The 24922-nt window shown below is 47.4% G+C and overlaps 1 protein-coding gene and 1 long non-coding RNA gene across 3 annotated transcripts in view; one reads left to right on the top strand and one right to left on the bottom strand.

The window, feature by feature from the left end:
- The window catches only part of LOC116069871, a 71627-nt gene that overhangs the window by 2794 nt on the left and 43911 nt on the right, over nt 1-24922 (top strand). The window lies entirely within an intron of this gene.
- Mmp2 (matrix metallopeptidase 2) overlaps nt 1-24922 on the bottom strand; it is a 26756-nt gene continuing 1834 nt past the window's right edge. The window contains exons 2-13 of the mRNA XM_031340858.1: nt 23442-23668; nt 22536-22684; nt 21490-21618; nt 21128-21301; nt 18231-18404; nt 17297-17470; nt 15082-15237; nt 14027-14168; nt 9883-10019; nt 7474-7633; nt 3321-3430; nt 1-877 (exon numbers count right to left, since the gene is read on the bottom strand). Of these exons, the coding sequence (XP_031196718.1) occupies nt 774-877; nt 3321-3430; nt 7474-7633; nt 9883-10019; nt 14027-14168; nt 15082-15237; nt 17297-17470; nt 18231-18404; nt 21128-21301; nt 21490-21618; nt 22536-22684; nt 23442-23668 (1836 nt within the window). The 3' untranslated portion in view covers nt 1-773. The remainder of the gene's footprint in view (nt 878-3320; nt 3431-7473; nt 7634-9882; nt 10020-14026; nt 14169-15081; nt 15238-17296; nt 17471-18230; nt 18405-21127; nt 21302-21489; nt 21619-22535; nt 22685-23441; nt 23669-24922) is intronic.

The raw sequence follows: 24922 nt of genomic DNA, 5'->3' as shown, positions 1-24922 counted from the left end.
TGCCACTCAATGGGTGTCTTTATTTATACTTGTTTGCCATTTCCCATGGGGAACTGTTAAAGGGAGAAGCAAGAAGACTGAGCAGGAAGCCACTGACTTGGTTCTCCTCCATCCAGTGGAGGAAGTGACTGGGGATGATCTACACGGAGTGAGGAGGGGAACCATCATTATTAGGTGGGCTGAGATGCATCATGCAGCCAGTGATGTCAGACAACCCGAGTCCTTTGATCAGAAAATGCAGTGTATGGGAAAACTGAAAAGGTTGAAGGAAACGAGTGAAGGGCATACAAAGCAAACAGCTAAACTAGTACAGGTGTTGGGGCAGCCGGAAGGGTGAAACCAGGTGTCTCTGATTTCCACCTTGACACACCTGTATCCCACTGCCCCGTGCCAGGCTCTTGGGCCACCAGTGCCCTCCTAAGACAGTCTCTCTTGACTCTGAGGGTGCTGTAAGCCATAAGAGATCAAAGATGTTAAAGAGCCGGAAGTGTGGAGCACCATGGTGGTCCAGAGGAGGGCGGCATTGCAAATATCCAAACATGCCCTAGGGTGGGCAGGAAGGAGAAGCAGCACCTGGGAGGGGTATGGTCAGCACCTTTCTTTGGGCACAAAAAGAAGCCACCCTCTTAAATCTGAAATCACCAGGTGAAGGAGAAGGCTGGTTAACTACAGAGCGGAAAGCCAGGCAGCCAGGCTGCTTCACGTCCTTCCCCAGTGTCCTGGGCCCCATGTGCTGTGATGAAGATTATAGGACCCGTGGGAACAGAGCCAGCTCAGCAGCCCAGCCAGTCCGATTTGATGCTTCCAAACTTCACACTCTTCAGACTTTGGTTTTCCAGCTTCAGGTAGTAAGCACCCTTGAAGAAGTAGCTGTGACCTGAGAGAGAGAGAGAGAGAAGGAAGAGACTGGACCCACGCTGACCTTATGAGATACTCAGGAGGTCCCTGGGACCTGTTAAGTCTGCCTGGCACAGGGAAGTGGCTTTTCAACCAGGGAAGACCTTCTGTTCTGGAGGGAGAGAAATAGCTAGGAAGTCAGGTCTCTTAGTCATCTGCCTCTAAGCCAGGGATCGGGGCATCAGCTTCTTAGAGCAGTGGTTCTCAACCTGTGAGTCGTGACCCTTTAATACCGCATATGGTGACACCTCCCCCAGCCATAAAATAATTTCATTGCTACATCATAAGTATAATTTTGCTACTGTTAGGATCATAATGTAAACATCTTTTTTCCAATGGTCTTAGGTAACCCCTGTGAAAGGGTCATTTGATTCCCCCTAGAGGGGTCACAACCCACAGGTTGAAAACTACTGACTTAGAATTTGTTATGAGCTTAAGTTAGACAATATTTGCTATTGGTGACAACAACACCTTTCTGAGCACAAGCCAAACATATATATCATACATCAGGAACAGAGAGCAGAAGGCCCATATGAGTATAAATAAAAATCAATATAAATATGAATATGAATCTAAACATAAATATTTGCTTCTCTTTGTATTTAATTCTGAATGAGTTGCCAAGTTGTAAACACATCTGGCAATATCATATGAATATGCAGATGTCTGGCTTCTCTTTAAACCTCTAAAATATATAAAACCACCAGACCCTAATCTTTCTGGTCAGAAGTCAGCAGAGGCTGAGAAATGGCCCTTCGCTGTCAGTGAATCACTTGCCTCTGGTTCCTTACACACACACACACACACACACACACACACACACTTCCTCCACACTCACACACAGCCACACAATCAGGTCCCTCCATGTAACTACTCAATGCACCCCCCCACACACACATACTCAGGCTCCACTCATATACACACACAGTCACAAAACAATCATGTCTCCCCATGTGCACATACTCAGCCCTCCCCCCAACCTCCCACACTCAGGTACACACACACATACTCATGTACACACAAACTCACACACACTCAGCCCCCCAAATATACTCACACACTGACCTACCCACCCATCCACACACACTCACTTAACCACATATACACACAAACTCTCACACACATACTCAGTGCCCCATACATTTAGCGCACGCATGTGCACACACACACACACACACACACACACACACACACACACACACACGCTCAGTCAGGTCCATACACTTGCACACACACACTCAGATCCACACATGCATACTCATAAACAGTCACACACATACACACATAGACTCCAGCACACCCCCACACTCATGCACATATACACTCAAGCCCCACATAATCAGGTCCACACCCATACTTATACACATGTACAAATTCATGTACTCAGTAATGCACACTTACATGTGTGCACATAGTCAGATCCACACTCAAACACATGCACAGAGGCATGCACTCTCTCTCTCTCTCTATCTCTCTATCTCTCTGTCTTTCTCTCACACACACACACACACAATATGCATAATTTATTTTCTACTGTTTTCCCTCCTGGTCTCTGGATGCTCTGGAATGTGTGAATTGCTCCAAACATGAATGACCCTGTTTACTCCATTTAAAACCCTAGCTCACAGTAGGGACTTTGGCAGGCATTTGGTTGAAGGCGATCCTTAATGGAACACCTGATTAAACATGACTTTCTTCACTTGTGAGAACTTCCCATGTGAGCTCAGGGACATGAGCCTTGCAGATGGTAAGAGCACCCACACTGACACACCACACATACACCACACACACCCACACACACACCACATACCACACACACACACACACACACACACACACACACACACACACCTCTGTGGTGCTGAATTAAAACCTCCTCTAATAAACCATGAAACCCAAACTGACGTCATTTCCAGGACCCTAGAGGGTCACAGAAGCCTCCCTGGGAATATGGTTTTCAAATTCCAATTATTGTCCAGTGCTGATGCTGCAAAGAAGCAAGCAGCTGAGTGGGGGTCGCTGCCGTAAGAGTGACAGAGCATGACAAAGTTTGCCTTGCCTTGAGTGGAGCCATGCTTCTGATGGGAGGTAGTTACAAGCCCTCCTGAGAAATCCAATACAGCCTGGCTCAACCCCCAGAATGAATTTAGGGCACCAGGCCATATTCCTGATCCCTGGAGGCCTCCCCGCCCTCCCCCTCTGTGGCTCCAGGCCCTGCAGCTGTAAGGGCCTTTCTAGGTCTTACAGCCTGGAGCTTGGCCGGGGCAGCGAAGGTCAGGGGACCTGGCTGCCTTCCCAGCACTGAGCTGAAGGGACTGGTTTGTTTTCTGGGACTGCCCTGCAGGAGTGTGTGCCAAAGAGGAGCCATTTTCTGGCTCGGGTCAGGCAATCCTAGAATGCTAACAGAGGCCTGGGTAGCTCACCACCACCCTGCAGGTCCACGACTGCATCGAGGTTATCAGGGATGGCATTCCAGGAGTCTGCGATGAGCTTAGGGAAACCGGGGTCCATTTTCTTCTTCACTTCATTGTATCTAGGAAAGAGACAGGGAGATGTAGATGGCTTCTGTGGAGTCCAACCCCCTGCCCACCTCTACTCACCGATGGCACGGAATGGGTCTGGGGAATAAGACTTGGCCCTTCAAAGGGGAAGCAGGCAGCAACGTGAGGTCCTAGAGAAGACTTGGGTCTGAATCCCTCACTACGACTTCCTAATTGAATGGCTTGAGACCATCCCTAAGAGCAACTACAGTGTAACTGCTGCCAAGAAACGCAAGCTTGTGTTTCTCCCATGTCTGGTATTCAGCAGAATTTGGGAACTGATGATTCTTCTAAGGCTTTTTTTTTCCGTTTAATTTTTCATATGTTTTGCCTGCACATCTGTCTGTGTGTCATGTGAATGAGTGTCCTCAAAAGCCAGAAGAGGGAGTCAGATCCTCCGGAACTAGAGTTATGTAGAGATGGTTATGAACCATATGGGTCCTGGGAATTAAACCCGGCAAGTCGCAAGTTGGGGACAGCAGATAGCGCTGTTGACTGCTGAGCCATGTCACCAGCCCCTCCCTAACCACCTTGGATTCCCTGCTACAGTCCTAGGACTAATGAACCAGACCCATAATTCTTCCATTGTGTGGTTTGAACAAATTGCTGCTTCTTCATCTGTCAAGCGGGGATCACAAGCCATGTCTGGGAGTTAACCGAGGCTCAGAGAGAGTGAGGTTACAATGCCATGTGGTGGGTGTAAGCTCAAGGCCATGAGTCACCGCGCAGACTGCGTGCCACCCAGTCCCAGCCAGAGCTGCCAGGGTACATGTTCTACCGGGCCCTGTATTTAATCCAGGTAAGCACCTTAAGCATCAGGAAATCCTTCTCCTTTGCTATTTGTCTCAAGTTTCTTGGAGAACTTTTTAATTGCTGCTGTCCTTTTCCTCCCTTCTTTTTCCCTCAGTCTTCCTCCCAACATACTAACCTATATTTACTATAAAGATGTAGCACCATACAAGCTAATGCGCTCCCACTGTGTGCCTGTGGCTATCTCAGTAAACAAGGTCAAGCCTCACCTCCAAAGAGGAAATTTCTAAGCAGATCCTTTGAGGTACCATTCTGGGGATGGCCAAGCTTTCTTTCCTCCACACAGCATCCTGGATGGCTCTCCTTTTCCCCAGCAACAGCCCTACCACCTCCGCCAGGGGCTCCAACCACAGCCTAGCCCATGTCTGTCTTTTCTAGAGGGTTCCCTTACAACCTGTCACCCCATGAACTGTCAGAAAAAAACTTCACAACCATAGCTTCATCTGAATACAATTTCTTGGGAAAGCTGTTTCTTCATGTTTTCGTGGCCCAAGTTACCAAAACCAAGTCCCCTAGCTCAAAATCCCCACCCCACCCCCCACCTGAATTATCTCTACTGAGCCCCCCACTGTAAATCCCTGGAATTACAATGGTACAGAGATGTGTGCCTCAAGCCCCAAGGGTTCCCCCCCCCTAGCACAAAGAGAGGGCAGAAATCAACCCCCACCCATTGTATAGGTGAGGGTCAGAGAAATGAACCAGCTTGCTTCCAGAACATTCTTTTCATCCAGGAAGGCTACAGTGCCAGGAGAGGTGGCCCCTCCTCCCCATCTCTCTAGTCTTGTCATCTTGAATGACTGTCTACGGATGTAGAGGGTAAAATATAGAGTGTCAGGGGAGACATTTGTGGCCTGGGTTTTCCATGTGTGTCTTTGACCTGTTTCTCCTGCCTTAGTATCCTTGGTCCAGAAAATGGCGCTCATATCAATATGTACATTAAATGAGAAATCAATCCAGAGGATATGCAGAGCCTCCATCTAGAGCAAGACCCAGGTCTGGACCAAGAGTTGCCAAGATTAGATGCAAAAGATTCTGATCCTCTTTACACCATAAGCTACTGGAAGACAATGAGGGGGCTACATCTGGGCCTCCCTCTCACCAGCACCTAGCTCTGTGCACACATAAGGGACACTGCATGTATATCTGTGGGCTTGGTGGGGACTTCAAAAAACAGCAGCTGGCATACTGGAGACAGCTGCTCATCCTACTCTCTCTCTCTCTCTCTCTCTCTCCCTCTCCCTCTCCCTCTCTCCCTCTCCCTCTCTCTCTCTCCCTTTCTCCCTCTCCCTCCCTGTCCCTCTCCCCCTGTCCCTCTCCCTCTCCCTCCCCCCCCCTCTCTGTTCTGCAACCATGGCCCATGAAAGTGTCTCAAACTCTGTGCTACCTTTCCTGGGACAGACCTGCCTCCTTGGTATATACAATCCAGAACCTGAAATCACCCCTTTCTAGTCCTGCCCCTTTACCAAAGGCTCATGGAGCACCCTCAGCAGAGGACAGCATCTGTTCTGGCATCTAGAATTAGAGGCCTTATCAAGGAAAAAGATTTTTAAAAAACCAGTAAGACATTTCAGGGCCTGCGAGTCTGTGTACGCCTGCACACCCCTGTTCACCCGGGACATGCCTGTTCTTGCATGCGTATACATGTAGGGTGTGTAGGAGGGATTCTGTGGGAGTACTTCCCACCAGGCATTGCAGGGGAATCACCTAGGCTTTAATCTGTGACTCTCCATCACTCCCTCCCTCCACACTCAGTTTGAAAGATTCAGAGTGCCTGGGATGCCATTCACAGTACGTGGGCATGCCCATGTGCCGAGGTCAGCTCAGTGGTTTCCTGACAGACTGTTTTTCTTCTTGAGGCTTGAGATACCAATCAGCTTAGGTTGCTAAGTATCTCAGCAGTGCATCCAGAATTCCACCCTGCCATGGGCAGCCCAGGGACATAAGCAGCTTCTGAATCGGGGCGGTGGCTGGTGGGGTGAGGGGAGGAGAAGAGAAGAGGGAGGAGACAGAAGCCATGAAGGAAGCTGGATTGTTTGTTCAGGGACGTCAGACAAAGTGTGGGAGTTCCATTAGTAGTTCCTAGCTAAGGCTTGGATACAATGACAGCTGCAGAGGGTGGGATGGGGGGATGGAGGGGCGCTATGGAACTCGAGGGCACAGTGAAGGCAGCGCTGAGGAGAATAGAGGAAAAGCATCTTTAAGCATATCTCTGGGCCAGCACGCTTACATGTAAGCAGGACGACTGAGTTCTTTAGTTACTTTAGGTCTCAGTGTCCTCTCTGGTAAGCTAGGAAGGCTTGTGAGCACACTCCCAGGTTTAAGCTATGTCCATGGATACTGCTTTCTCTGGCCCCTCACTCTCACCTTTTGCCTCTCAGTGCTAGAGCCTTCTTTTCGGAGGACTCGGGAGCAGAGCCACCTGCTTCTAAACTGCTTCCCTGCCACTCTACACCACTGGCCAGGCTTGCTGCAGACATGGGGGAGGGTGCCTGCTACTGACATGGTGTGGGGGATGCCTACAGTCATGAGGGAGGGTACCAGGTGCCTGCTGCTGACATGGGGTGGGTGTGTGCTTGCTTGCGGCAGACATGGGGGAGGAACCTGCTGCAGACATGGAGGAATGGGCCTGCAGCAGACTTGAGGGAGTGTGCCTGCTACAGACATGGGGGAGGCTGTCTGTGGCTTCCCAGGGTTGGATGCTGTCTTCTTCATTTCCCTCTGCTGCCTTGCCCTCACCTTCCCTCCCTGGGTTTCCATGGCATTGGAGGACAAGGGCACTCTCCAGGGCCAGGATGCCAGGACACAAAGCCCAGTTGTCACTCCAAGGCTGTGGGAACTGAAGCTAGTTTTTAACCCCTTGGGACTGTTTCCTGCTGGTGAAAAGTTGGAAGAACTGTGACTTGTACTTCACCGGGCCTTAAGATGAGCATTCTGCCACACACTGGCTACAGTAGCAGCTGTAACTGTGTTACCAGCTCTTCTGCATTGCCCTGACCTGAGGCTCTAGACTGGATATCCTTAGGCAGCTGAAAAAGGAAAGGAAATTCAGGCAAGAATGACCCTAACATTACAAAGAAAGTGCATCCTGGCTCCCTTTGGAGGGGTCATTCCCTGGGCAGGCTGGGGATCAGAGGGGAGACATCTACCCACACTGCATGCATCAAGCCACAGAGTGTCTTTCCACATGAAACTAGCCATGTCGTCATTGGACCTGGGACCCCCTTACCTCCAGAACTTGTCTCCAGCAAAGATGTATGTCTTCTTGTTCTTACTCCAGTTAAAGGCAGCATCTACTTGCTGGACATCAGGGGGCAACCCCAGGCTGGTCAGTGGCTTCGGGTATCCTCTCTCCAGAGTGCTGGCAGAATAGACCCAGTACTCATTCCCTGAGGGAAAGGGTAGAAGATGAGCTGGTTGGTGGGTGTTGGGAAATGCCTCAGGCCAATCTGGCCCTCCCATCATCTCCTTGGCAGAAAAGCCTGCTGGGTCTTTCTCCCCAGGGCGTGACCTTCTGCTCACATGCCAGCTCTGTACCTAGAAGCAGTCCTCGAGCACAGAATCATGTCTTATTTCATTTTCTTTTGAGATGAGCTTATGTTACCCAGGCTGGCCTTGAACTTCTCATCATCCTACCTCACTCTCCTGATTACAAAGAGGCAGACTCCCCCACCCTGACTTCTATATGGTTGGGAACTGAACCCAGGGCTTTGTGCATGCTAGACAAATATTCTAGCAACTGAATTACATCCCCAACTGATATGCACAAGGTTTTATAGGTTGGTGGTAAAAGGTGACAGTCAAGGGAGGCAAGGTGGATGACAAGCGGCCAGTGCACGTGTCATAGTAGCCACAAGAAGCCCCTCTTTCCCACTGGTACGAAGTGCCCTGAGAGCCGAAGCTCACTTGGCCAGTACCTATGGTTACCAAAGGATAGAGATGAAAGCTGTCCATATATGAGACAGTAAGTGCTCTAATCTTAGCTGAGCCTTCAAGGCCAGCCTGCGCTGCATAGCAAATGAAAGGCCAGCTTGAGTTACATGATAAAACCCTGTCTCAAAACAAAAATAAAAATAACAAGCCTAGTAAAGTGATGCTTCTTTGGAATCTAGACACCAGGTATAAAACAGTTTGTTTCTATCCTGGTTTCAGATACCACCCTCTATTCAAATAGATACAGGTTTAAATAAAACATTTTATGTTAAAAATGAGGTGCCACTGGGTACCCCTAGGGGCTGCAGAGATGGTTTGGTGACTCTGAGTGCATCCTACACTCCCTGAAGACTGGAGTTAGATTCTCAGTACACAGGTTGGTGGCTTACAACCTCTGCCTCCAGGTACCTGCCTTGAGTTCCTGCCCTGACCTCTCTGGATGATGGGATGTAAGAGGAAATAGACCCTTTCTTTCCCAAGTTGCTTTCAGCCATGGTGCTTTATCAAAGGTATAGAAACCCTAAGACATTCCTGTAACTCCAGCTTTAGGGTCATCCATGCCTCTAGCCTCGGTGAACACCTTCCCTCATATCCACACCCGACACACACACACACACACACACACACAAACACACATATGTGTATATAATGTTTTTAAAAGTTTGGGGTTAGGGACGTAGCTTGCTGAGTTGAGTGCTTGCGTAGCCTGCGTAAGGCTGTGAGTTCCACCCGAGGCATCAAATTAAACCAGATGTGATGGCAAATGCTTGATCCTAACACTTCCGAGAGGAGGCAGGAGGGTCAGAAGCTAAAGGTCACCCTTGGCTACACTGAAGCCAGTCACATACTCACACACACACACACACACACACACACACACACACACACACAGAAACAGAGACAGAAAGACACAGAGACAGACAGACAGACGGACACACACACACACACACACACACACATACACTTAAAGGTCTAACTGGCCAAGACTCTAGCCATGGAAAGTTGTTAGGGAAACATCAGCACTGAAAGGAGATTCTGTTTTCTTCTAGGAAAGGAAACAACGATCAACAAAGAGCCCAGAGGAAAAGAAATGTTTGTCCTATGGGTTGGGCTAGTGGATGCTGGGTGTCTAGACCAACCTCCCAGATACATCTGAAGTGTGTTGGCTAGGTTTTCTTTTTCTTTTGTCAACTTGGCACAAGCTAGAGTTATCTGAGAAGGGGGACTCAATTGAAAATAAAAAAAGATGCCTCCATAAAATTGGCCTCTAGGCAAACTCATGGAGCATGTTCTTAATTAGTGATCAATACGGGAGGTCCCAGCCCACTGTGCGTGGTGCCACTTCTAAGCAGGTGGTCCTGGAGTTTGTAAGAAAGCAGGCTGAGCAAGCAGTGGGGAGCAAGCCAGTGTCCAGTGTTCATGGATGGCTTCTGCCTCAGTTTCTGCCTTGGGTTCCTGCCCTGCCTTGCCCTCAAGCTATGCTCCAGCTGTAGGCTGAAATAAGCCCTTACCTCCTCAAGTTACTTTTGAACCTGGTGTTTTAGCACAATAGAAACCCTAATGAAGACACTGTGCTTTGGGGAATGAAGTTGAGACAGATCCCTAAAGGAGCCGCAGTACCTGCAGGAGCCTTGGAACTGTGGTTTGGTGGAGGAGTGGATCCAGTTAAAAGGGAACCGAGGGCCAGCAAGACCCTCCTACATACCTGCGAAGAACACAGCCTTCTCTTCCTGTGGGGCCTCATACACGGCATCAATCTTTTCTGGGAGCTCAGGCCAGAATGTAGCCACCAGCAAGGGACCTGTGGGCTTGTCACGTGGTGTCACTGTCCGCCAAATAAACCTGGAGACAGGAATGGGCCACAAAATGTCACACCTTCTATCACTCTGCTGCTCTAACCAGAAAGCCAACTCAGAAACGTGGTGGAAGGAAGCAAGGCCAAAAGAGGGTTGGAGAGATACTGCTCTGCAAGATGCCAGGGCTGAGGAGCCACTCTTTGCTCTTGTCCCCACCTCCGCCAGGAAGCCACCCTGGACTGTCTCTGTTTCCATTGTTTCCTTCCTCAGTGGCTCTCAACACCAGCACTGAGTGCCTGGAGTGGTTGTTGTTTATCTCATCTGTCCTATTAGATGAGAAGCCAACTGAGATAGCAACGCACCAAACTTTGGGGTATTTTCAGAATTTAAATGGAATGGATCTATGTGCTTTAGCAAAATAAGAGCTACATTTACCAGGGCCATACTAAGTGCCAAGCACTTGTATGAATGAACCTTGTAAAATGTAACTCTCATAACTGCATAATGTGTGCTTGATGGTCTATCTGCCTAGCATCTCTTGCTCTCTCGATCATCCTTCCTCTTGGTACCATATAATCATCCTTCAACGTGGGGACCCCCTGATGTCCATGAGCTCATCCTCATCCTAGAAATTAGTCCTAGGCATCTTCAACCTTTTGACATTGTAACAGGACTTGTCACTGAGTGACAAAGACAAAAAAGCTATCCTCAGCTGCACTTGGCCTTGAGTATTGTTCACGAGTAAGCCACTGATCTCAAATTGTAATCCTCAGACCAACGGCCCCAGCAACACCTGGGCTTGCCTTAGAAATGTGAAACTGAAATCTGCAGAGCAGAATTCTCTGGCTTATGATTGAGATTCTGTTTGAACAAGCCTTCTGGGATGACTCTGTTTGCCAAAGTTAGTTAGACTAATGTTTCTTGCTTCTGTGTATTACATCAGCATGACAAGATTGAACAGATAGATTGGTGTGTCACCTCTAAACATATCTCTCTTTTTCTCTTTATCTTTCTTTCCCTATCTCTTCCCCTCCCCGTCTTTTTCCCCTCTCTCCTCCCCCTCCCTCTCCCTCTCCTGTGATCCTAACGGCCACTGGCAGCCATCTTGGAACCCAATCTTGGCATATATGCCATGCAGAGGTATCAGTGGACAAAGATAAGTCACAGACCCTTCTTTGCCCCTTAAAGCAGCTTTATCCCTTCACACCATGAAAGACCAGTTTTTTTCCACTGTTTAATCTGGGGCAAGGGAGAGTGGTTACTTAAAGCAGCATACACAAGGCAGAGATGTGATCGTAATTTGCCTATGACACTCACACAGATTATGGTAGTGCCTGGATTTAAGTCCACATCTAATGCCAGAATCCATATTCAAGGATCCTGTAGGACTGCCCTTTCTGTCCAGAGCCTGGCACAGTTACTGTTTAATCATTTACAGATCAATTCAATGACTCCACTGAGCATACATTTAGGTCCTTCTGATAGAAAGGGTGAGAACCACTCTTGGCCTCAGCCTTGGCCTCACAGCCGTTTCCGAGATTCCCACATCTGACAGCTCCATACATGATCAGTTTCCACAGAAGCAGGTGCTGCAAGCTGGGACCTTGCTGGAAAGTAGAACCCACACATACCTCTTCTTTTCTCTACAACGTACAGCAAGACACCAGCAGCATCTACAATCACTAAAACTGGTTCAGGCACTAAGACCTAACTATCTGACTTACTGGTTCTTGAGTCTCATTTCTCTCTATCTTCTTGTTATCACCTACTGAGTACACAGACTCTGGGAAAGGCAGAGCATTTGTATCCCACACCTGTCCCTGTGTCTGAAGAGAAGCCCTTGGTGGAACAGAAGAAAGACATTCCTTGGATATCTTTTAGCCTCAGTGGATTATCTAACCCACACTGTATACTTCAGGAACTTTTTTTTATCTCTGTTTCAGATTTACACTTTCTAACCTGGCACTTCTCTCACTAGAATTGCCTCCATTCTAGGAAGTATGGGTACTTCTTTTGAAAACCATGATGTGACATTAAATAGACCCTCTACTCCCAGCACACTCTCTTCCCTTCTTTAGCTGTCATGGAAACCCTTCAAGGCAACTGGCACAACAGATGCTAAATTATGCTTTATTAGGATGACAGCTAATGGGCCTGAACAACATACTCTGTGCTGGCATTGTTCTAAGCACTAAACTCACCTAATTCTTATATCTTCTCTATTGGATCGGGTAAAATATCAGCCCTATCTTAAAAACAGGCAAGCTGAGGTACAAAGAAAACGATGAACTTGCTGGTGATCATACAACCTGTGGAGAATTAGTGTGGTTTTCTACTAATACCACCCATTTTTCTAACTATGAATGGATGAGTACATAATTAGATCAATGTATGGAAAGGTAATAGAGAATAGAAGGACAGTGATGCTTGATAGATGGATCAATGGATCAAAAGATACATACATATACATGTACGTAATAGATTAATAGATTGAGGTAGGTCTCAATAGAAGGATAGACGATGGACAGATAGATCAATGAATGGACTTTTTAACAATGACCTAGATAGTATTCCCATTACCCAGGCAGCCAGAGCATTAGGGTGACTCTCAGCCATTTGTCATTACCAGAGCCTCATAGAATGAAGGAAATAATCTCTGTCCACCTATGCTCACTTGCTATCTATACAGACATCAATTTGGCCACTTGAGATCAATAGCATTCTGGGAGAAGGCCAATGAAAGACTAGCTAATTCCCCTACATTCTTCTCTCTGTCCTACTTTAGAATCATGTCTAGATGTGCCTTGCTATATGATAACACAGTTTGTCTTTTAGGGACTGGGCTGGAGTGGACTGGGATGCCCAGTTTAGCTATGTTCTTTGATTTCACCTGTGTCACAGACTGGGTTGTTTTGGGGACCCCTTGTTTTGCAGGGTGATAAAAGTTTTGGCCTGGTGGGCAAAGAATTTGGCGAGTGAAAAACAGAAATGACACAAGGGAGTGTGGTATCTGAAGGTAATTTGTATAAAGTGAAAATTAGGCTTATATAGTATACAGAAAACAGGGCAAACTACTGAAGTTATGTAGGTAGGAGATGGCTACGTCAAGGTCAGTGAGAACAAGCAGCCAGGTGCAAAGCGGAGGAACAATGGTGTCTTTTTTGAGGGGGGCTATTTTGGTAGCCCCAAGATAAATGTTTTGTGTCTGTCTGAAGCAAGTAGCTGGAGGTTTTATTTTAGCATTTTTTTGGCTGTAATATAGATAACTAGTGACAGAAGTCCTACAACTTCTCTCTGGGAGTAGAATAATTTTGCCTTGTGTGGGACTGCTCTGATAATAAGTGTCTAACTGTTATCTCTTGAGACACCCTGTCTGGTAAGACAGTTTCTTAGTAAAAATTTTAAGCTAATTACAGCTAGAAAATCAATTAGGATCATTGAAACACTGTGGAGGCCAGTAAATAATGTTTAATTTCAGTTTTACCTATTAACGAAATATTTCTTAGGGCACCTTTATGTCTGAATAAAGAAAGCACGCAGATCTCTCCACAGACTTTAGCAGAGATCAATCTGGAACACATCTGAGCTAGGAGATGTCAGTGATTGACTACCTCAGGAGACTGGCCAGAGCGTACGCCTCAGCTCTATGATTAGGGTTTTAGGCCTGTCATATAGACACAACTGAAATAGAGTTCTAGAGTCTCAGATATTGCATGGATGAAATCTTTCAATGTGTGTGTATGGCTTGATTTAGCCTCTTACACCTTGTCATTTACCCCAAGTATTCACAAACTATGGGAGAATGAATGGCATGTAGAATATATCAGACCCCATGCTGATTCAAAGGCTTAGACATCTGGTCGACCTAGAATTCAAGAGAACCACCTGTGTGGTAAACCACCAAGATCTGTGGGTTGTCAGACACAAGCAAAAACTGTTTACTGCAGGTCATTCTGTGAGGCCCCAGGAGTCCTCCACAACAGTGGGGGCACAAAAACAATGGGAAGGGACAGAGGCAAGAGGCTAAGAAAGACAAAAAGCAACATCACTCACCGGTCCTTGAAGAAGAAGATCTCACCACGGATCTGAGCGATGCCATCAAAGACAATGTCCTGTTTGCAGATCTCCGGAGTGACAGGTCCCAGTGTAGGTGTAGGTCCAGTACCAGTGTCAGTATCAGCATCAGGGGAGGGCCCTGGGGAATGGGGAGACATCTGACCCTAGACTCTCCCCAGCAATATGGCTTCTCATCACCAGGCTGGGCCCCAATACTGCTCACTTAATCTGCTAAGGCTACAAAAAAGAAAAATCTACCTCCGTGCAGCCTGAGCTCAGAGACGGGAACTAAGAGAAGCCTGACTCTTGTGTGTTCTCTTACTTTAAGAACAGAGAAGGCTGGCTGGTGCCAGTGGAGGTATGGCACTTTCTTAAGGATTTGTTTTGCATTCCTCATGATGAACAACAGTTGAGTCTAGGCAGGTGAACTGTTACAAGTTTAGACTCCGTGGGCTTCCCCATCCAGGTTCCACTTTCACTGCTTAGCCTGGTCCAGGAACCACAAGGACTATTAGATAATTGATTTCTCTTTTAAGAAATTGACTGGCTTTTTAGCCTCTCACCTCACTGAAAGCACAAACAATAGACCATCACTGGTGGCAGGAAGCAGTTATTATGTTTCCATGGCAAAATGAAACATCAGCTTCTTAGGAAAACTAGCAACACCCATCCCAGAGAAAATCCTGCCCTGTAGGCAGCTCACTCTTCTGGATCCTAAACCCTACCTGGCTGCTGAAACCTAGTTGACCCTTGGCCAGGCAGATTGCCTTTCTTAGTCTCAGGTCATATATCTAGCACATGGAAAGCCCTGGAAATGGGGAACCAAGAGGGGCATGGATAACTAGTGTTTAGAAAAGACAGGGCTGTCTCGGCAGCCCTTTGGAGCATTCTTCTGAAGCCTGAGGACCAGGCACAAGCCATGTCCCTTGATGATGTCCCTGTCCATCCTGACTAGGTGAGGTCTGGCATTCTCCACTCTTGTGGTCTCCCATGGAGGCTGTGGGATACTTGCAGACACCTCTACCCTCTAAGGCCCTCGAGCTGTGGCTTACCATAGAGTTCCTGGATCCCCTTGATGTCATCATGGGATAACCGGAAGTTCTTGGTGTAGGTGTAGATAGGGGCCATCAGAGCTCCGGGGTCCTGAGAGTGTTCCAGCCCCATGGCATGGCCGAACTCATGGGCTGCCACGAGGAACAGGCTATATCCTGAGCGCCAAAGGCCAGAGCAGAGACATGAGGTAGTATTCAAGAGAGAAGACGGCCATCAATACTTGCTGCCTAGGAAGATTTTGGGGGAACAACTCCAGGGTGGGGCTAGAAGTGGCACCCATTGCTTTTCCCTTGTGCTGAGAGTACCTATTGCTTTTGAGTGGGCCATTCAGCATCCTCTTGCCCTTTCCCAATTAGGGTTGCATGTGGTATGAGGGCGAGAGAAAGGGGTATCTGCTTCAAGTCCCATCTGTGAAAAATCATGCTTTCTGGCCCTTTGTGAGAGTTAACATAAAACCTGCCACTCAGGATCTCAAAGAAGAAGAGCGTGAGGCAGATTCTGGCCTCAGGGTTTCACCATGTCTTCCCAGGGAAGGGAGTAAAAACCACTCCCCTAGGAATATGGCTTGATGATATAACATTCGCCTAGTGTATGCCGGCAAGTCCAGTCCCATGGGGAAACTGAAACAAACTGCATGGCTTGCTCAGGCTTGGCCACAGAAAGCAGGCAAATCATGTGTCGCGCCCTCCCTGTGGTAACTCAATTATCTCACAGGCCCCACTACAATAATAATGATGATGATGATGATGATGATGATGATGATGATGATGATGATGATGATGATGAAAATGATGATAATGATAATAATAGTATAAAATAAAATTTTGTCCCTGGTTACCTAGGACATGTGACCTTATTTGCAGGCATCACTAAAATGGAAGCCAGAGCCAAGAGTGGTGTTATATATCGATAATTTCAGTACTTGATATGCTGAAGTAGGAGGATTGTGAGCTTAAGACTAATCTGGGCTGCACAGTGAAACCCTGTCTCAAATAAATGAATCAGTTAAAATGCTACCCATATTACAGTCAACAAGCTCTTAACCCACTGTGGATCACAACCTCATAGGAAGAGACAAAGGGACAGATATGGACCAGCGAGTGACTTATAATGACTGAAGTAGGCGATGAAGTAACTAAGCCACCTGTATATTAAGCTTTGTATGTGGCAGCCTGAATGGCCACAGACTCTTCACATGGATGGAGTTCCCACCATAGGCAGAAGTTGCACAAAGCAGGGGTGCCATCCTATTTCCTAGGATAGCATTTGGAGGGCAAGAAAAATTCCTAAGAAAAAACCCATTTGGCCAGCTGCTAGCATTCACCAAGGTGCACCTCCATACAAGAGAAAAACAATAGTCACAGAAGGAAAGAGTGTCCCTGTGAGCATCAACTGTTCTTGTGACACAGCCTAGAATCATCATTAAAAACTCTCAATTGAGTATTTGCCTCCATCGGGTTGGTCTCCAGACATGCCGATGAGGGATGAGGATCTGTCTCATTATTAACAGATATGGAGAGCATAGCCTATAGACAGCACTACTCCCTGAGCATATATCCTGGGCTATATAGGAAAGCTAGCTAAGCATGAGCCTGTGAGCTAGCTATACAGTGGTATCCCACTATGGGTTCTTGCCTCCAGGTTCTTACCTTAAGTTCTTGCCATGACCTCCCTCAACCTGGAGTGTAAGCTTCTTTGTGGCTCTTTCCTCCCTGAGTGTTCATTCACAACAACAAAAATTGAAATAGAACAGAGACCCACCTAGTTAAGGCAGATGCTGGACCCTATCCCTTTACCTAAACATTTTGGGCTACCTGAAAAACTGAAGTCCCGGGCATCTAGGCATTGAAAGCTGTACTCAAAGCGCCCTGCTCAAAGACACCAGTAAGGTCTTTGACTGTCTCCTACTAGTGATAGTCCTGCCTGGAAGAGTAGCCAGAGTGGAAGGCAATAGCAGGGCTGATCCCTACCCTAGCCATAGGGTCTCATTGTGAAGCTGTGTGAATGTCCACCTGAACTGTCTGGACCTAAGCAGAGAATGTGTCTTCCCTGCTAGAGCAGAGTGTCTGCTCTGATGGCTAGATCTGAAGGTACAATGGGGGTATCTCGCCTAGAGGTAATAGGTATGCTTGATCATTGTCTGGGCCTCAGAATGTTCCAGCTCAGGCGTGAAGGAGTGTTCAGTGTCTCTACCCAAAGGCCAGGGCCTCATACCTTGGTCGGGACAGAAGCCCCACTTCCGGTCATCATCGTAGTTGGCTGTGGTCGCACACCACACCTTGCCATCACTTCGTCCGGCGCTGGTACAGCTTTCATACTTGTTGCCCAGGAAAGTGAAGGGAAAGACACATGGGGCACCTTCTGAATTTCCACCCACAGTGGACATAGCTGTAGGGTAAATGACAGAGGTCAAGGGGCATCAGAGGATCTGAGGACACAGCCAGGAACCAATGACAAGACAGTGGCATTAGCATGCACTCACTGGGTACTGCTCCATCCTAGTCACCTCCATCAATAGCCCTGGCACAGTAGAGACCCTATAGTGACATCTCCATGTCACAGATGGGACTTGTCTTGAAGAGGCTTGAAGAGACTAAGAAACTTACTGAGAAGATAATGCTTGAAAGTAAATACCATACCCAAGGTTTAAACCCAAGTAGTCATGGTTCAGAGTCTAGAACTGGACCCTTGTAGACAGAAGTAGAGAAGCCAGACACCCAGAGAGCTGAGCAAGCTGATGGTCTCAACACACTGCCCTAGAAGATGAGCCTTTCGGCACAGTCTTACAGACACCCATCTCTGATTTGGCTTCAAGAAGAAGGCTCAGTAAACACATGTAGGAGAAAAGAGACGTGAGAAAGGATGAGCAGGAGATGAAGAAGAGATACAGTCAAGAGAAGGTGAGAGGAAAAAGATTCAAGGTCAGAGGGAGGGAGAGGATACTGTGTCAGAGCTGAAAGACTTGGTGCAGACTGGCTAGCAGGGTGCAAGCTGGCTGGTCAGAAATCAATAGCACAGGTGCACAGCTGACTCCCATGCCCATGTGGTACAGGCAGCTAGTCTTGGCAAAGATTCTGTGGGTGGACAAGTGAGTATTAAATGGCAAAATGCTTGCCTCTGAGGAGACAAGAGAGGCAGGGATACCCACCGGTCTCAGGGCAGAATCCATACTTCTTATCCCGGTCATAGTCCTCGGTCGTGCCACACCAGCGGTAGCCGTCAGTGCGGCCCTCGGTGGTACAGCTGTTGTAGGAGGTGCCCTGGAAGCGGAACGGGAACTTGCAGGGCTGTCCATCTGCATTGCCACCCATGGTAAACAAGGCTGCGGAGGGGAAGAGAAGGAGGAGATGTCATTGAGAGAGATATCTGGCTGAGCAGAGCTGGCTACTCACCCACTTCCTGGTTTATACAACACAAGATGTTGCCATGTTAAAATATTAATAGGGGCTGGAGAAATGGCTCTGCAGTTACAGGCGATGGCTGCTCTTCCAGAGGACCCCCAAGTTTGGTTCCCAGCACCCATGTCAAGCAGTTCACAACCATCTGTAACCCCAGCTACAGAGATTTGATGCCTCTAGCCTCTGAGGGTACCTGCACTCATGTGTACACACTCACACAAAGACCTACACACCTACACTAATTTAAAATGATAAAAATAAATCTAAAAACCAGTCTCTACAAGTGAAAATTGGCTTCTTTGAGAAAGTTTCAGTCCTTTCTGGACATCTTCCCTGCTGCTATAGCCAATCCCTACAGAAGGGATGGGAGAAGGGAAAGGGGCAGCCGGTATTTTAGCCTCCTACTCTGATGGCCACAGGGTAGGGCATGACTGGAGAATGAGGAGAGATAGGATCAAGGTCAGCCTGTCTTGAGCTCCCCCAAGGCTCCCATCCCTGCATCCATTCAGGAGTTACAAAATGGTGTGTGCCTGGAATTGCCAACTAGCAAAACCACAAGTGCGTAACGAGGACCATCTGTGTACAGCAGTGCCAGAGGTGACCTCACTGGTTCTGTTAACTCTACCACAAGCTGAATAGAACTCAACCTCTGGCTTCCCAGTGCAGGGATGGGGGTGGGTCTCTATCTTCATTGCTATTCTCCCCTCCCCTAAAACAAGAAACCTTTTCTTGATGGACCAGAAAGAGGAGAAACGTAGAGAAGAGGCAGATCTGAGTCCAGAGGCCCTGGTGATTCAGAGTCGGGAGGGTTAAGTGATAACTTTGATCCCACCAGCTGCGTTTCTGCCACCCAGAAGCCCATCTCCCCTGGGACCCACCCTCTTCCCAAAGAGAAGGTCAGGGAAGAGACACTGAATCAGCAGTCAGGAGGGGCTGAGTAATCAGAATCACTGCCCCAAGACCCAAACACGTGTGCCTTGTGCGTACTTGAACCTGGCCAAGGACCAAATCAATAGCCAATGGCTGACACAGAGAAAACCTGTCCAAGCTGGAGAAGTTCAGGGCTGTTCCCATATCTATCCATGAAGCTTGTATCAACAGAAGGGCTGACTCTGGAAAAGGTTTCTATGTTTCTCCCATGTCCAACCCAGAAATGCAAGACACAGATTTTTATTTTAAAACCGCTGACTTACTAATCGTCAATCACTTGAGTCTTAGTACAAAGTTTAGCTTCTGTGATAAAAGTGTAAGCAAGGCTCGGGGCTAGAGCTCTGTGGTGGAGGAGAGCAGGCCCACCATGTGTGAGGCCATGGGTTGGATCTACTCCACAAAGACAGAAGGACAAGAAGAAATGTAAACAGGAAGGCAGTTAGAAGCTCTTTGTCCCTTCCCTCCTGGCCAGATGATTGGTGCTAGTATTATGTCGCAATAGGGACAGGGAGAGTCACAGCCATATACAATTATATACAATTATATGCCCTCATCACCCCAAACAGACTGCCCTTAGTCTATGACCCAGGAATGTCTTTATGGGTTGGGGAATAAGCTAATACTTAGAAGTAGGTCTGTATTTTCTCTCTCCCATTTCTCCAACTTTTTTTTTTTCTGAGTTTCTGATTTCTAGAACCGTCAAGTGAAATGGCCTGGCCAAGTATGATGTCATGCATACTTTTACAAAGATTTATGATTAGAAAGTGTGTCCAGGAAGCTTTCAAAGTAGATTGAGTGTGGACATCAATACCCTTCTCCACTTAACATTTTTCCCTCAATAGATGGTAGAAGAGGGAAAATGTTTTGAGCTCTGATGAGTGCGCACGCACACACACACACACACACACACACACACACACACACACACACACACTGAATGGAGGTGGATACTTGGTATGGCAGAGACAGAAGGCAAAGTCAGATACCATAGCTCTAACCACTTTAAGTGACTCTCTTTAGTGCAGTGAGCCCAGTTTTGGAGGGATGGTTAATATTCTCAGACTGGAGACCCTACTATGATCAGGTACCAGCTTGGACTGAGCCTTGCTCCCCTCCCACTGCTAAGTTCTTGATCTGTCTCTAGGCCTCATCTCTCTTCTCCTGGCCTCCTGGCCTTGAACCCTAGGTCTTGTATAAAGTATAAAGTGGCCCTCCAAAAAATGTATCTTGACACCTTCAAGGTCATTCTCATGTACGTTAGAAAAAAATAATTAATATTTCAAATCTATTATCTCACAAATAATAAAGCTAAGTCACCTAAAGTGACTTAGCTTTATATGAAGAAGTAAGCAGATACAGTTAGCACCACAAAAATAGCATTCGAGTTACAACAGACCACACACAGGGTAGGGGTCCTATGTGACAGTGGTCCATAAGGTCAGACTGACTGTTGACTCTGTACCCTTCTCAGCTTGTGTAAGGATGTTCACACAGTGGTGACGATGAACTTGCACATCTACACTTCTTAGAATGTGTGCCTGTCCCTAAAGCAACACAGTAGCGGCGGGACACAGTGATGGCTGAAATCAGGAGAACAGACATTTAGATGAGAGGATGAAGGTTGACTGGCCTGTGGAATGTGGAGGATGTAGGCATAGCAGGAACCCCTAGGCTTGGGGCCTGGGTAGAGGGGGCTGGGGCCAGGGAAGATGCTCACCTTCATGGGGACAGAAGCCATACTTGCCATCCTTCTCAAAGTTGTATGTGGTGGAGCACCAGAGGAAGCCATCGCTGCGGCCAGTGTCTGTGCAGCTGCTGTATTCCCGACCGTTAAACAGGAAGGGGAACTTGCAGTACTCGCCGTCAGCGTTCCCATACTTTACACGGACCACTGCAGGACACACAGAGCATGGAACCCACCTCCCCAGGGCCTTCCTTAGACACCAGGCTATGGGCTCATCCTGGAGGCTGAGTTCCTTCCTCCTCCCATTACCCAGATCCCATCAGAGCAAGTGAAGGGCTTAAGGTTAGTTTGGGTTGCTGGGAGACAAGAATGAATGCTGATAGAGGCTATCTTACCTTGTCCTTCTCCCAGGGTCCACAGCTCATCATCATCAAAGTGAGAATCTCCCCCAACACCAGTGCCAGGGGCAAAAGCATGTGCCAGGAGTCCATCCTTGCCATCAAATGGGTATCCATCTCCATGCTCTGAAACCCACATTGGCTCTTAGCTGTTATCATTCCCTGTCCCCACAGCTTCGTCCTTAAGCTCAGCCACACCCTTATCTGTGTTTGGAGCTCCTCAGCCCTCCAAACATCTGTCCCTTTCCCATTTCCTATTGGGTTACCTGGAATAAGCATTGCAGGAAATCAATGGAAAAGCTCTAGCTTGGTTGCTCCCATCCTGTGGCCCATACTCCTCAAGGCTACATGGTCCTCTCCCCTCCACCATGGATAGACCTTTGCTATGTTTGTTGCTATCAGGAACACTGTACCCACTCACATGTCTTCAATACCATGACAGCATGATAACCCCATTCCCTCCTGGCACCCATGTCCTCCCATCAACACCGTCTTCCTCACTATGCCTTATTCTCATGCCAGACTGTCATCACTATCCACAGAGATAGCCTTCAGGCCTACTTACTTACCCCCAGGTCCACACTGTTCTTCCCCTGCTTTCCACCTTCATTGCTTTATCTCCTCATATCTATTCTACCAACCTTCATATGTATACTGCTGCCAGGTGATACCAATAGCTCATATGGTGGCTTGGCCCCAGACTCTATTCCACTTCCTCCCGCTTTGCTGTTGGGACTATTGAATTTTAATTGTAAAGGTCTTTCTTATTGTGTTAAATCCAAGTAGTAGCCATATGCATTTAGGGGCTGTCATTTATAGGGCGCAGTCGGTTTGCGCTGCATGCAGAGTATACTATAATGTATCCTCTGCTATCACAGTCATGGCTTTCTAGTGACTGGGACATTCTCTACTACCTCCATCTGATGTACATCCAATGTCCACACTTTCCTGGTAAGCTGCCCTCAGTATCTCCACACTTCTCAAATATCTATCTAGCCCCGTGGTCTCTGTGCTGCCCCATTCTCCAGCCCACTTCTGCCTACCCCAGCGTCCAAAGTTGATCATGATGTCAGCTTCCCCATCATGGATTCGAGAAAAGCGTAGTGGAGTCACGTCACTCCATACTTTTAAGGCCCGAGCAAAGGCATCATCCACTGTCTCAGGGTCCAGGTCAGGTGTGTAACCAATGATCCTAGAGGGGGGAGAAGTGCATATGACTGTGCATATATGCAATTGTGCAAGTGTCTATGGAGAGAGAGAGAGAGAGAGAGAGAGAGAGAGAGAGAGCGCTCTTGTGCAGCAGATGTGTTGAGTGAAGCTCACTGAAAATACCCTCCTATACTGTCTTGATGTCTCCAGAATTTCAGACCTTCTCATCCCTCACTCTGTCTGGGACAAGGGCACCAGGGAAATAAACAGTACAATATCAAACAAAAAGCAACCATCTCATCCTTGATCAATACTATGTACATAGAGTAGAGGCCTTAGCCCAATTAGCAACCAATCATAAAACACTATAAGATTAAGAACACAATTATCAGTTGATCATCAAGCTTCCTCCACCTGACCCAGTGACCCAGAAGACAATAATAATCACCAACACTTGTAGACCCTTGCTCTGTATAAAACACTGTGAAAGCTTTTGATTTACATGTAATCTAATGTAGTTCCTCAACCACCCCTATGAGGAGCAGATTTCTTAGCCCTGTTTCATAGGCAAGGATACCAACTCTACGAGAATAAGACCAGTGTCCCCATGATTAGTGAATATGAGATACAAACCTAGGGCTGCCTGGCTCCCCACATCAAGAACTCTGTATGCAAAGTCCCTAGATGCTCAGCTCTCAGGAATGATACCTCATGGACCCTCTGAGCTGGGAAGGCAATTCCCAAGGAAACACACATCCCTTGGGCTGCTGGCTCTGTGTTCCCCAGCCCCTCCTGGGTACCTGTATGTGATCTGGTTCTTGTCCCACTTGGGCTTGCGGGGGAAGAAGTTGTAGTTGGCCACATCTGGGTTACCACATCTCGGTTTCCGCATGGTCTCAATGGTGTTCTGGTCAAGGTCACCTGTCTGGGGCAGCCCAAAGAACTTCTGCATCTTCTTGAGGGTGTCCTTCAGCACAAAGAGGTTGCAACTCTCCTTGGGGCATCCATAGAAAGTGTTTAGGTATTGCTGAAAGAGAGAGATCTCAAAATCAGGAGCCACATTGGGATGGCAAGGCACATAACCCCAACTTCTGCCAAACATTCACTAACTGGGAAAGTATAGAATCAGGAATCCAATGATAGTGAGTGGAGTCTTAGGCTCCCAAATGAGTTCTGTCACGCACCAGTGGGGTGATTCATTTGGAAAGGGCATAGCTATCACCTTTTATCTCCTTGAATTTATAATTCAGTAGATATTAACTTATGTCACACATACACACAAACACAGACACAGATACACAGACACAGACACACACACAGACACACACACACACACACACACACACACACACTTCCTGTCATGCAGAGGAAAAATCTAAAAACAAAAAAGCAGGCAGCTTAAGAAACTTGCTCAAGAGGACACCACTCACAAATGGCAAACCTGGGTTTGACATCAAGTGGTCATGCTCCAGAGCCCATGCTTGAACCCTCAAACCCCACCTTCTATCTACCAACAGGTCTTAGAAATACATTATTTTCCTCATATTTTTTTTCTTATGAAGAAATTCAAGGATTGTGTGCATGGGGTCTGGTAGCAGACCTGAGTTCAAATCGGAGGTCCACCATTTCTAAATAAAAAGCATCTAAAAAGATGCTGGCCTTATTCTTCAGAGGGTCTGGCCCAAACTACCAACCAGCTGCTCAACAAGCATAGTTTGATGGCTACCATGTGTCAATCCCTGTTCTACTTCAGGGTAAACTGATGACTGAGATGGGTACTTCTAGTCTGTAAAGTTCAAAACCTGAGGCAAGAATGTGGGTGGATCACAAATGCAAACTTAAATACATTGGGAAAGGCTAGCCAGAATGGCAAAAGGAGCTAGGAGTTCTGGCTTCATGACTGGTTCTCGCCTGCTTGGAGGCACTCAGCAAAGGTGGGTGGGGGGGAGAGGGCATGATAGTAATGACCACAATGGTAATCTAACAGTAATAATACCTGACATGGATTGTTTCCCAAGCGCCAGACACTCTGCCAGGAATCTAAAAGTACCTGCTCAACTATCACAAAGATGGTGCCACTATGACCCTCTGACTTCAAAGAAACAGCCACTCTGGAAGTTAGACCAGTTATCAGAGATCACCAGGCCAGTAGGTTAATGCAGGGTGTGCAGGGAGTCAGGTGATGTAAATTAAGAGCCCCCTCTTTGTTTGTTTCTTTGTTTGTTTGTGTCTCTTCCTTTCCTTCTTTCTCTCTCTCCTTCCTTCCTTTCTTCTTCCTTCC

The sequence above is a fragment of the Mastomys coucha genome, unplaced genomic scaffold (genome assembly GCF_008632895.1).
Source record: "Mastomys coucha isolate ucsf_1 unplaced genomic scaffold, UCSF_Mcou_1 pScaffold22, whole genome shotgun sequence".
Classification (NCBI taxonomy): Eukaryota; Metazoa; Chordata; class Mammalia; order Rodentia; family Muridae; genus Mastomys; species Mastomys coucha.
The sequence above is the reverse complement of the archived record's forward strand: the minus strand, read 5'-3'. Positions and strand labels throughout refer to the sequence as shown.